This window comes from Dermacentor andersoni, chromosome 1 (genome assembly GCF_023375885.2).
Source record: "Dermacentor andersoni chromosome 1, qqDerAnde1_hic_scaffold, whole genome shotgun sequence".
Taxonomy (NCBI): domain Eukaryota; kingdom Metazoa; phylum Arthropoda; class Arachnida; order Ixodida; family Ixodidae; genus Dermacentor; species Dermacentor andersoni.
The window spans coordinates 373,902,925-373,915,364 of record NC_092814.1 but is presented as its reverse complement, the minus strand read 5'-3'; the positions used below and the strand labels follow the sequence as shown (position 1 = coordinate 373,915,364).

The 12,440-nt window shown below is 46.0% G+C and overlaps 1 protein-coding gene across 1 annotated transcript in view; it reads right to left on the bottom strand.

Moving 5' to 3' along the window:
- Positions 1-422: 422 nt before the first annotated feature.
- LOC126516750 (uncharacterized) overlaps positions 423-12,440 on the bottom strand; it is a 105,796-nt gene continuing 93,778 nt past the window's right edge. Inside the window, exons 9-10 of the mRNA XM_050166849.3 lie at positions 8,238-8,287; positions 423-793 (exon numbers count right to left, since the gene is read on the bottom strand). Of these exons, the coding sequence (XP_050022806.3) occupies positions 692-793; positions 8,238-8,287 (152 nt within the window). The 3' untranslated portion in view covers positions 423-691. The remainder of the gene's footprint in view (positions 794-8,237; positions 8,288-12,440) is intronic.

The window sequence follows — 12,440 nt, the reverse complement described above, 5'->3', positions numbered from 1 at the left end:
GTACCTCCGGCGAAAGCAACAATGGGACCACTTAGCATCGAGTGATAGCACAGAAAGTCCTGAGCCTATATCAGAGACCTCATTTGGTTGATGACACGCAAACAAATTTTGAGTTATCAACATGCACGCTAATGCAAAGCATATTCCACACCCTTCACAGAAGTTCCTTTAATCCTGGATGTAGCTCATGGGCAATTACTTCTAATTTGCTCAGCAAAAGGCTTGTAGCACACCCAATAATGCCACATCACTTCTGCTGACAGGCAACTTCTAAATTCCATTTGGTCTACACGATACACCCCACAAAATTGAGCATTAAACATATTTCATCGAATCATGAAGTGAGTAAACGAAATGTGTGCACTAGGAGTTCAATACCTTGCACATCTGCCAATATAAAATGACTCAAACAAAACAGCCTGTGAGAAAAATAAGGACTGTTTTATATGTCAGTTGATGAACAGGCACAATGAGACACATGAGCAAAGAAGTTTACTTCTCACAATGATCACTATTGAACAAACAATGTGTGGACAACTTCAAACACACAAGGCAGAGAAATATATTCTGCCTTAAAGTTCAGAGCTTGATGAAGCAAGCTACTGGGAAAGAGAACCAACAAAGGCCACTTTGTCGTCAGACCAAGGCCTTTATTAAATCCACAAACAAAGGGACAGGCTTGAGCAAAGTTTCAGTCCAAGTCCTGCAGCCGGATAGTAGCTCCTATGTCTGAAGTGGCGGTGTGTTCGGCTAGCACGGACAGTTCAGAGTACAAATCACCAGGGTTCTCATCCTGCAGACCGAACATACATTATTTTAGTGCACACAATACTTGTCTGAGTGCCAGGCTCATCGCAGCAAACATCTGCATAGATTTTCATGCGTCACAGAAACATTTTTAGAAAAGTCATTTAGCAAAAATTTTTGCTACTGAATGCATGCTGCAGCCAATGCGTCTAGGCATTAAGAACAGTGCCTGCCTATTCTATGTGTTGTTCTTTAACACGGACCTCCTCACAGTGGTAAATATGCTGGCTAAGGCATGGAAAGGAGTGAAGTCAGCAACAATTGCATAGTGCTGCACTGACATAGTATTTTCCCCTCTTAATGAAGTTCCAAGACCTCTAACCCCTACAAGAAATACTGGCACGGTTCAGAGTGCCCAAGATAATGTACTAGCTTTCCTACATCCAGTATCAGTTTTGTTTCTACTGTGTCCCGACATCATAATGCAGATCACGTGGCATGTTCTGCACTGGCTCTGGCTCGCTTGGTCACCTCCTGTGCCAACCCATTTGCCCTCGCAACGAGTAGCAGCATAGAGAAGTGAAGCACAAGAACAACAACTTTACTGACTGTTGTATGGGTGTGGTATATGAAGTTTCTTTTACCTGTGGCCATTTCTACATAGAGCAAACGGGACGGTGTATCAGAGGCTAATGGAACATAAAAGGTTGTTGACCGGTGCATCGCCTTCTAATCTTTCCTTACATTGCCAAAACTGTAACTGCACAATATTGTACAGGCATAGGAATGGAGATACGTGTCTTATGGTAGAGGCACGGCATATCAATAATGGTGGAAATGCGTGCGTGAGTCGGCCTTCGATTACCTTACATAAGAGATCAAATGCCTTAACAGTTATCTCTCACGTAGACCGGCACGTGTACCTGATTGGCACTGTTACGATCGGCCTGCAGGGGTACAGCTCTGCAAAGCTATCTCAGCCCGCTGCAGGTGCTTTGATCGACCCGCGGTGGTGGTGCCCTTCATAGAACCAGCGAAGACGACAGCGCTAACCAACCATGAACTTCCTTTGGAGAATTGGAGACCACGGCAGTGTTAATCCACCATACGCCTCCTTCGCAGTCGGCAACGGCAGCAGGGCTGGCCACGTTTGGCGGACCGTGTATTGTTGGTTGATTTGTCGTGGCCTTCATGGTCTCTTTGCAGAAAGAAGAGCATCTCTAATAAAAAGGGTGCTTTGTGGTACGTTTTTCCTCGGTCCCCAGGATTCGTCACAGTCTGCTGACACTCGTGGCGACTACTGAGAAAGTCAGCTCTGGAATTAAAAGGCACCGGCTGGGGTCAGGAGTGACCACCTGGCCACGAGGACCCGCTAAACTCGGGTTCTGGGAATCCAAAGTGCGTACATGTGTGTGTGAGCCCTCCCCCTCAAAGGCAGGTCAACTATGTCCCAACGACTGTGGACTTGTCCAAATGGACGAAGGTTGGACAGAAGTTTTCCCTACCCTAGGGATCTGAGGAGGACAGAGGCTTTTTAAGCAGCAGTTTGTCGGCTGCTAGAGAGTGCTCGTGCTCGAGAAGCAGTGCGCTTGGAGCTGTGTGCTAGTGTGCTGTATGCTTCGTCTTGTGTACTCCGTTTGGGAGTCACGCTAGACTGTTGAATGTATCCAGGGTGTCAACCAAGTTGACATTTCCATATTCCCTGAGTGCCTTCGCAAAATTCCCTGAGTGATGCAGAACTATGTTTTATGTCAAGACGAGCTGAAACCATTATTGCCCACTGCTGTCACTCTTTAGTAAGCATATGAAACATTTTTTTAAAGAGAACGACTTAATCCAATTTGAACACTAAGGAGTAGTGCTTACATTATTCAAAAAGAGAATAAAGGGAGGGGTTAGTAAAATGCACAGCAAATAAAATGTCTTCGAAAAATGCAAATCGAGTCGGACATTCTCAAATACGAATAAAAAGGAGATACATATTGAAGCAAATTTTTTCAAATATGAGTTATTTCTATCAGCTGATAGCAAGCTCAGTGGTATGAGGCCCGAACTTTTTCACAATTGGGATTCTCTCTCAACAGCTCGTAAGTCAACCTCAACTGTTCTGACATACTCTCAGCCCGCCCACGACACCTCAGTGTTGTGTTTCACTGCTTTAAAGAGTTTACATTGGTTTGGATCAGGGACACCCGCATCTCAGCATCAGCCAACATTGTTTTTTGAGCTCGAGCTCCTTCAAAAAACGGCGGCAGCACGCTTGCTTTCCCGTTCATTCCTCAATGCGTAGGTACTTTATATTCTTGTCTTCCTTCCGCCACTCGTTCGTGCCACGGACCATTTGAAGCATCTTGGTCAGTTTCACAGTTCACGTCCGATTCCTTTTTAACTCCCTAGGGTCCGCGGAAACATACGAAAAATCGGCCAGTTGGAAAAATAAATGGTTGTCATTTACTGCCCTTAAGGGCTCAAACCGCCACAGGCACATTTCAAAACGCTCTAAAGGCCTGTCGGTGCTAGTACTGTGACAGGAAATACTGGGTGCATGCGTGTATAATTAAGGAATACAGTTGACTCCCGTTAAGACGAACTCGCTTAAGATGAACCCTCGGTTAAGATGAACAGTGGAAGTCGTTTGTTTGGTTTCCCATAGAGTCAATACAAAAAAAAATCCGCTTAATATGAACACTGCACACGCGCTAATCGGTTAAGATGAACTTTCACGGCCGGCCGCGCCTTACCTGCGCAGCTTTACTCGACCATCCGAGCAGCGTTCCAGGGGAAAGAAAGGGAAAAAAGAGAAAAACAAAAGCTTTTCTGCACCGTAGACCATCTGTGCGACGCGGGGAGACGAGGAGATCTAATTACCTCGGTGTTTCTGCGAAGGTTCCGCTGCTCCTCCTCTCCCACCCTTCCTCACTCACTCCTCTGTCTCCTCCCGGCCCGGCTACAAGAATTAGCCGCGCCCTCAAGTTCATTCTCTTCTTTGCCTCCCCATCGCCGGACCCTCCCCGTCTGCCCTGCACAGCACTGATGCGATGAGCCCTTCATACGAGGCATTTTCAGCGCTGTGCTACTCCCCTTCGCCCCCACCGCAGCACCTCCCACAATGATCTTTTTGTCGCCGCAGCAGGTTTGCGTCGCGCTGGCTTTCTCCGAACTTGCAGACTGCAGGGAGGAAACAGGACGCAGAGAGATAGAGGGAGAGAGAGAAAGACCAAGCGCGGTCTGGCCAGTAAAGCCAGTGAAACTTGAAAAAAAAAAAAAGGTGAAGAGAAAAAGCGAGAAGAAAAAGCAGCTAATGCTGTTTCCCAATGGTGATCACGTGATAGTGCCGTCAAACCAGTGCTACCAACCTCCGCGCGTTTGCTGACCTCCAACTACGCCAACTACACAGTAGGCATATCCCTTCTTCGTGGCATGCGTGGGCGCCTTGTCGCGCTGTCTCCTGCCAGTCCGTACGCTGTCATACCGTGGTGTGCATTGTTTGTTTTAGTGTGCGCCCTGTTCGTCGTGTTGGTAGCATGGCAAGTCAGCCAACAGCTCCGAAAAAACCACTTGAACTTCGTAAGAAGATCGAAATTTTGAACGAAGTTTGCACCGGCCGGCTTTCAAAGACTGAAATTGCGCGCAAGTTCGGCATCGCAAAAAGTACCGTGAGTGGTATTGTGAAAGACGAAGTGCGGATTACCAGTGCTCTGCAAGATGGTGAGTTTGCGCCGAAGCGTAAAAGGATGCGCACAGCTATGCACCAAGACCTAGAAGACGTTCTTCTTGCTTGGGTAAAGAGAGCGCGCAGTGCGAATTTGCCAGTGAATGAAGTCATATTGAAAGCGAAAGCAGAAGAAATTGCACAGTGGCTGAATGTGGAGTTTGCATGCAGTGATGGGTGGCTTGACTATTTCCATAGAAGGCATAGACTAGCCTTTCGTTGCGTTGTTGGGGAGGCCACTGCAGTGGACGAAACGGCCTGCAGCGATTGTGGCAGAACAAACTGAATGACCTCATGGAAAAATATGACCCTCAAGATATATACAACGTGGACGAAACTGCCCTTTTCTACCAGCTGCTTCCAAACAAAACGCCCGCATTTGCTGGTGATAACTGCATGGCGGGCAAGCACAGCAAGCTTCGGGTAACGGTCCTCGTGGGCGCAAATATGACTGGGACTGACAAACTAAGGTTGCTGGGGATTGGGAAGTCTAAAGCACCATGCTGCTTTAAAGCATAAAAACGCTGCCGGCCACGTACATGGCTAATTCGAAAGCGTGGATGACGCAAGCACTTTTCGAGCAGTGGCTTCAGGACATGGATCGCTTCCAGAGAGAGAAAACTTCTCTTTGTTGTTGATAACTGTCCCGGACACGGTCACGCTGCCGGACTTTCTGCCATCCGTCTGGAGTTTCTACCAGCAAATACAACTGCGACGCTACAGCCCATGGACCAGGGAGTAATCAGCACCTTGAAGAGGCACTATCGTCGCTCTCTATTGCAGAGGATGTTAATTTGCATGGAGAGTGGTAAAGAGTACACAGTGAACATGTTAAGTGCTGTCCACTTACTAACAAGTGCCTGGGGGCAGGTTACTGAAGTGACCATTGCCAATGCCTTCCACCATGCGGGGTTTATGGCAACTAGTGACAGCTCAGCGCAGAATGACTGCGATACTATGAGTGAGGACTCTACTGTGAACTTGGAGGGGAGCAGCATTGTTTCTACGCTGAGCAGTAGGGTGTCTCCATTGACATGAGTGCGTATGTCAGCCTTGATGAAGGTGTGCAAACATGTAGGGCTGACACATTGGAAGCTGTAATTGAAGAGGTGCTCGACCTGCCATCAGAAACTGCTGCTGACGATGACAGCATGGATGTGCCTGAATCTGCACAAGTGACCTGCAATGCAGCTGATGCTTGCCTGGATACTTTAGTGCAGTTTTTCGAACAATACGAGGGCACTGAGGAATATCTTAGAAAATTAAGTGAGATGTTTGCATTTGTAGCAGCCAGGCAATTTTCTCGACCGGCACAAAAAAAGAAAAAAAATAACAGAATGGGTTAACAGTCAACAGTGCCTGATGCCTTACTAGGGCAATGTGTAGTATACCACTAGTAGTGCAATAAATGCTTATATTGCAGTTTTTTCCCTGAAAGGCCATTTCATTCATTTGTTCTCATATACGAGGTAGTTGGACACACACTGCATGCTCGAACATCATTTTTAGAAGCACTCCTGATTAGACGAACTTCTGATAAGACGAACACTTTTCATGAGCCCTTGGAGTTCGTCTTAAAGGGAGTCTACTGTACATACTGTGTCCCGTGGCAATAGCCCCTTTCCATGCTTGTTACTTACAAATGTTACTTCACCAAGTAACGTTTCTGTACAGAGGCGAAGCTGACTTTCGGGAACCGGCATTATGCAACGCACCGTGCTTTCCAAGCTTCTAAGCCAATCGCGAGGACCACAACGGCGGAATCCGTGCCATTGCTGACAGTAGCGAATTCTTTCAATAAAAAACACGGCACCCAACGGCAAGAAGCTTCATAGCGAACACAGAAGCAGCTAGGCCTGGCGTTGCCGTAGTGGTGGCTACGGTTGCCAGCAGATCTGCGTGCGAGAGCGCCGGTTTGAGGCGGCGAGGTAATCAAAATGGCAGTGGTGGTGGCTTGGATTAATGCCGTTTTGCACCTGCCGTCACTGCAAAACATCCGGAAAATCGGACAGCGAAGAGTTCTTGCGTCCGAAATTTCCGACGTTCTGATACATTGACTCTACGAGGTACGTGGTGGTGCCGCGTAGCCGTCCAAATTATTGGGAATCCGGAAAGTCGGTCGTTGACAGCACACTGTCAACTCCTCCAGCCGACGACAGGGCGTCAAAGACGATTCATTACGATTCCTGTCTGTTACTCACGCCAGCATTACCGTGACTTTTGACCCTTTCAATAAAATTCCAGCTAATTTTTCCTAGAGGCACAAATTCCCCGAGTTTTCCCAGACTACTCAAAATTCCTGAGAATTCCCGGTTTTCCCGGTTGGTAGACACCCTGGTATCTCGTTTTAATGCAAATATCTGTAAATAAATCCTGCACGCCTAGTTCCTGACCAAGAGCCAGGTCCTCCCTACAACCCCGACCACAACCCTAACAGCAAGTGGTGCTACCATTCTAGAGCATGTGCAGATGAGTTTTGCTACTTTTTTTCTTTTTTCACCTCAGTGCTTCCTTCAGTTGATAGTCAGCGTTCGTGTTGTCCACTTCGCTTCTCTTGTGTCCATATCTGCACGCCTTACCCCTTTTTTGCATTATGAAGATTTACTGTCACATGCTGCTACGAAGATGATAAATGTATACTTGTGGTTAACCTTGTCGAGCCCCGCACGTCATAGAGTTTCTCACAATATTACCTAGAGAAAAATTTTGTGCCAACATCTATAGGAGTTTTCTAACGGGCACTGTGTCAGCATGGGAATGGCAGTACATGGCTGTGCGAGGCTTGGGTTGGCTGGTGTTTAGCGAGGCTTGGCCTAAAAGATGGATATGGCTGCACAGAATGTGTTCTTGAAATAAAATCTACACGAAAGTTTTCCATTCACCTTTATTACAACTTTCAATAAAATTTACTCACCTGCAGCACATAAGCGAAGGAAAGCAAGAACAAACCGGAAAACAGCCACAAAGCCAGTGCGGAAGTAGTAGTCTGTCCTCCAACCTTAGTGGCCCACCGATACTTTTTACATCCAAGCACAAGTCCTCAAGTAAATAAAACATGGTTTCGTGTATTAATAAAGTTCAAACAGCTCTTTACATGATGTCTTACTAAGGAAGAACAGTGCTAGCCAGGTGCATTTTCAATGTGTCTGGGCTCTCTCAAAATGATGACAACCGGAAGCCACTGCGTCACGGCATTCCCACATGCAACAATGCCAGATTTCCCTCTAGGTGATACAGTGAGAAATTCTATGAAGCCCATGGCTCCGGCCCGAAATGCGGGAAGTATGCAATCGTCAGTCGTCTCGGCGAGATTGTGATTTTCATCAGTTTCCCATAGTTAGCTTCGCCGCAGCCGAATTATGTGGAAATGCATATTAACACCTAAAAGGGGCTGCTGTCACGCACTCAGTCACTGTCTCACCAAGATGTCTAATAACTGTACCGGCAGCCATTCAGAGCTGTTTCTGACATTGCTGTGGCAGTCTGGGACCTTCCTCACTGTTACATTCTTTTTCTCCGTGGTCCCTTGAAAAACATATCAATGGGGTTTTACTGTACTTAAGCCATTAAAAACCATCCACCTTCCTGAAAATTTTTGAAATCTCAAATTTTAACTTTTCAACAAACAGCATGCAGAAGTTGGTAGCAGTAGAGTGCAGGGGTAGAGTTATAGTGCAGCCACTTTGGCACATTACTAACCAGGTAACTGACTACATGTACAAGTCAAATTCACATGAAAAAATGCATTCTACTTGCTGGTCACAGTACTTAAACTCACCTGCTGCAAAAGAGCGGCAGCCGACGATGTCAGGACCACATCAACGGCACCTGCAGATAAATATATCAGCCTCAAGAAATTGGAAAGCGGCAAGGTACTCAAAATATGCAAGTAGCCAAGTGCAGCACCTGAGTAGTGCAAGTAACAAGCCACATAGGAGTCTACATATTAAACACCAGCAAGTACGGCCAGCCTTGCAATACCACCTCCACAGCACCCCAAAGAAACGCTAACTGAGAGTGTCAGGTGAGAAAAAGGTGAGCAGCATTAAACAGAAGTGGTACGTTCTTGAAACATGGGTATTTCAAATGACTTTAAAAGCATGTAAAACAGTAAAACGTTGTTACTACAAACACCACATTAACAAACTTTTCAGAAATCGACTGCTTATAGTTTGTATGTAAAAATATTCCAGTACTACAAACTTCAGAATAACGATCATTATTCAGTTCCCGTGTCATATTACCAGGACCTCACTATGAATAAATATTCAAAAATCTGGAAATTCCTAGATTTCTATTTATCATTCACAGCAGCAAGCAAAGTAGGCTAGAAGAGGACAAGGTGCAGAAAGTGGATACCGTGCCGCATGAGTTCAGAAAACACGAGACAGCGCCGAGGGAGAAAAATGCAAGAAGGGACCTCTCTCCCCCCCATTAGAGAGGTGACTAGGCATCAGCTTTTGCGAGCGCATGCTCCGCCAAGACAAGTGTCGCCTAACAACGGAGGCACATCTCTTCCTTTTTTCACACTTCTTTCTGCGGCAGTACCAAGTACATGTGCAGATAATGGCAACCTCCATGCTCATGGCGATGTCACACGGTCATACTCTCAGGACGGTGACATGTACACATGCTTGCACTTTGAAATAATTCAGGTGTCCGCCTGCAGCGAGACAGCTGAGGTGTACGCAGCAAGGAATGTGAACAAACAAACAAACAAAATTACGTATAGAATCTCCAGTGGGAGTTATCTAAATGATGCATAAGCATTTGCTACTAATCACTGGCTGTTTCGTCGTCATATGCTGCTGTGTTTGGTACAACTGTTACAAACAACCCGAAAAAAGTGAAACAGAGAAGCGTGGCTGCAACACCGAAATGTTAACTGAGAACAGCATGAGACGACGAAGAAGAGGTGAGAAGTAGCAATGTTCACCTATGTTATAGATAGCTGCTGGAGGATGTGGACGTGCGATAAAATGACAAGAGATATTGTAAGTGAAGCAAATGTATACAACATTTAATACACACAATGTCTCTTCCTTGGTTCTTTTTGTTGCATTTTTTATTTATCTTCAAATTGGATGATGGTGCGTTGGGATGATGCCGTTACTTCATGGAAGATGAGCACTGGCCGATGTGTTCTGTGGTACGTGACATGATTAAACAGTAACAGTATCACTTTTGGTAAACATCATATATAGAGGTGGTCAATGACGCTGCCTCCTTTTGATGCGAACCATTATCAACCATGATCTGTACTCCGGCAGCTGCTGCGTGTGCCATGGCCGTGCGGGCCCCATCTTGAAAGCGATCTGCAATGGGGACACAGTGTGCAGAGCGCTGATAGCTTCGTGTGCACTGTGTTCTTGCCGCTTAGTTCGCGTTGGCTATATGGCTTTCATAGATTACAAAAAGGCATTTGATTCAGTAGAGATACCAGCAGTCATAGAGGCATTACATAATCAGTGAGTACAGGATGCTTACACAGATATCTTGAAAAATATCTAGAGATTCCACAGCTACCTTAATTCTTCCCAAGTAGGAAGATAGCTATAAAGAAAGGGGTCTGACAAGGAGACACAATCTCTCCAATGCTATTCACTGCGTGATTGGAAGAAGTATTCAAGCTATTAAACTGGGAAGGCTTAGGAGTGAGGATCAACAGCGAATATTTCAGCAACCTTCGATTTGCAGATGACATTGTCCTGTTCAGCAACACTGGGGACGAGTTACAACAAATGATTGAGGACCTTAACGGAGAGTGTAAGAGTGGGGTTGAAGATTAATATACAAAAGACAGATAATGATCAATAGCCGGGCAAACGAACAAGAGTTCAAGATCGCCAGTCAGCCTCTAGAGTCTGTGAAGGAGTATGTTTACCTAGGTCAATTACTCATAAGGGACCCTGATCGTGAGACGGAAATTTACAGAATAAAAATGGGTTGGAGCGCATACGGCAGACATGGTCAGATCCTGACTGAAAGTTTACCATCATCATTTAAAAGAAAGGTGTACAATCAATGCGTTCTACCGGTGCTAACATATGGGCAGAAACCTGGAGACTTACAAAGAAGCTCAAAAACAAGTTAAGGGGGGATGCGGCGCTCGAAAACCAAAAAATCGAAAAAAAAAGTCGATTTTTGAAAAATCATATTTTTGGGTTGTATGTTTCATAAACTACCTGTTCTGTAATTATCAGCACCTAATTCAACCGCAAAGTACAAAAAAAGATGCTACTTTTGAGGCCACTGCGGCTCACAAAACACACGCAAATGCCGAAATGAAGTCAAACTTAGCGCCCGGCCCATGCGGCCTGCCCGCGCCATCTTGGTGTCGTTTTGACCGTGAATTCTTTGTCTCTGTTTTGCCGCCTTGCAAAATGGCATCGTCGGCGTGGTTGAGGCGCTATTGGCGTTTTCCCGCGAAGTGATGTGGAGCGCTGATTGGCCGGAGCAGCCCGTTCAAATCCCACGGGCTAAAGCGCGCCTGCCATTGGCTGCTGCGCAGGCAGGCGGCGGCGGCTGCTCCCTTTGATGCCGCGCCCGCCGCTCTCGCTTCGTTGTTGCCCCTTGCTCTGTCAGCCTCAACATGAGCTTGCGAGCAGCTCATCGCCTTGCTCTATCTTTTAGATTATTTTCTCAGCTTTTTTTTTTTTCACTAGTTCTTTGCCGCACACGATGCCGGCAAAGCCCAAGACAGTGCAGATGTTCGGTGCGCAGGAGCGCGATATGTGTCTTGTACGAGCATCGAACTTCCGATCTTCAGCAGCGAGTGCCGACTGCGTAGACGCTTTTCAGCGGCGGAACTGTGCTTTCGGCTGTCGCCAGTCGAAAATCAGACAAATTGAGTGTGCCTGGAGCCGCAAGAGTGAATTAAAAGCTCCGCAGGAGCTTTTTAATAAAAAAACACGTGTGTTCAACTTTAAGGTCTGTTTTCTCGGAATGGGTTTTTTCGCTAGTAGTGGTACTGGAGAAGGCGATATCTCAAGAACCGCTCTTCAGATTTGTATGCCGTCTTTTTTTATTATGTTCCTGAATGACTTTGCCAGGGGGTAACAGGCTTCTTTCTTTGAAAGCTGGTGCAGTTAATTTATAATAAGCAATTAATGTTTGATGAATGTGGTCATTACTGGCTACATCAAATTCCAAGTAGTCTTAAAATTTTTTGGAGGGGAAATTAAAGAAAAGGGCTCTTTAGCCCCCTGGGATATCTATCAAGGGATCATTACAGTGATCACTATTTCAGCTTCCTACGATGTCCTAGCATTTCTCCAGGCTCTTCCTCAGGCATATACGTGAATCACCTAGTTAGACCTCAATAACTCTGGAACTAATAAACACATCTTCATGAAACTTTGTAGTTCCTCATAGTTCGGTGGTGTGAACGTACCCTCCCTGAAAGTTTCATCTGGATATCTTAAAAAATAATAAAGTTAGCCTCCCCCATAAGGACCGCGCAAAGAGCGATGGAATGAAGAATGTTAAGCATAATGTTAAGCGACAGGAAGAGAGCGGTGTGGATCAGAGAGCAAACGGGGATAGACGATATTCTAATGGACATCAAGAGAAAAAAAATGGAGCAGGGCCGGTCATGTAATGCGCAGGTCAGATAACCGGTGGACCACTACGGTTACAGATTGGGTGCCAAGAGAAGAGAAGCACAGTCGAGGACGGCAGAAGACTAGGTGGGGTGATGAAATTAGGAAATTAACAGGCCCTAGTTGGAATTGGTTGGCGTACGATGAGTAATTGGATATCACAGGGGGATGCCTTCATCCTGCAGTGGACATAAAACAGGCTGATGATGATGAGTTTGCGTGGGAGAGAGGGGTAGCATGAATGTCGAGTCGCTCGCTGTTGTGGGCCCTTATATTGTAAGTGATAGTCTTACATGACGGTTGGACAGGTTTCCTCAGTGGGAAGGCATAGAAATACCTATGCATTTAAAAGAAACATTGTGCTTTGTAGGCAACATGGA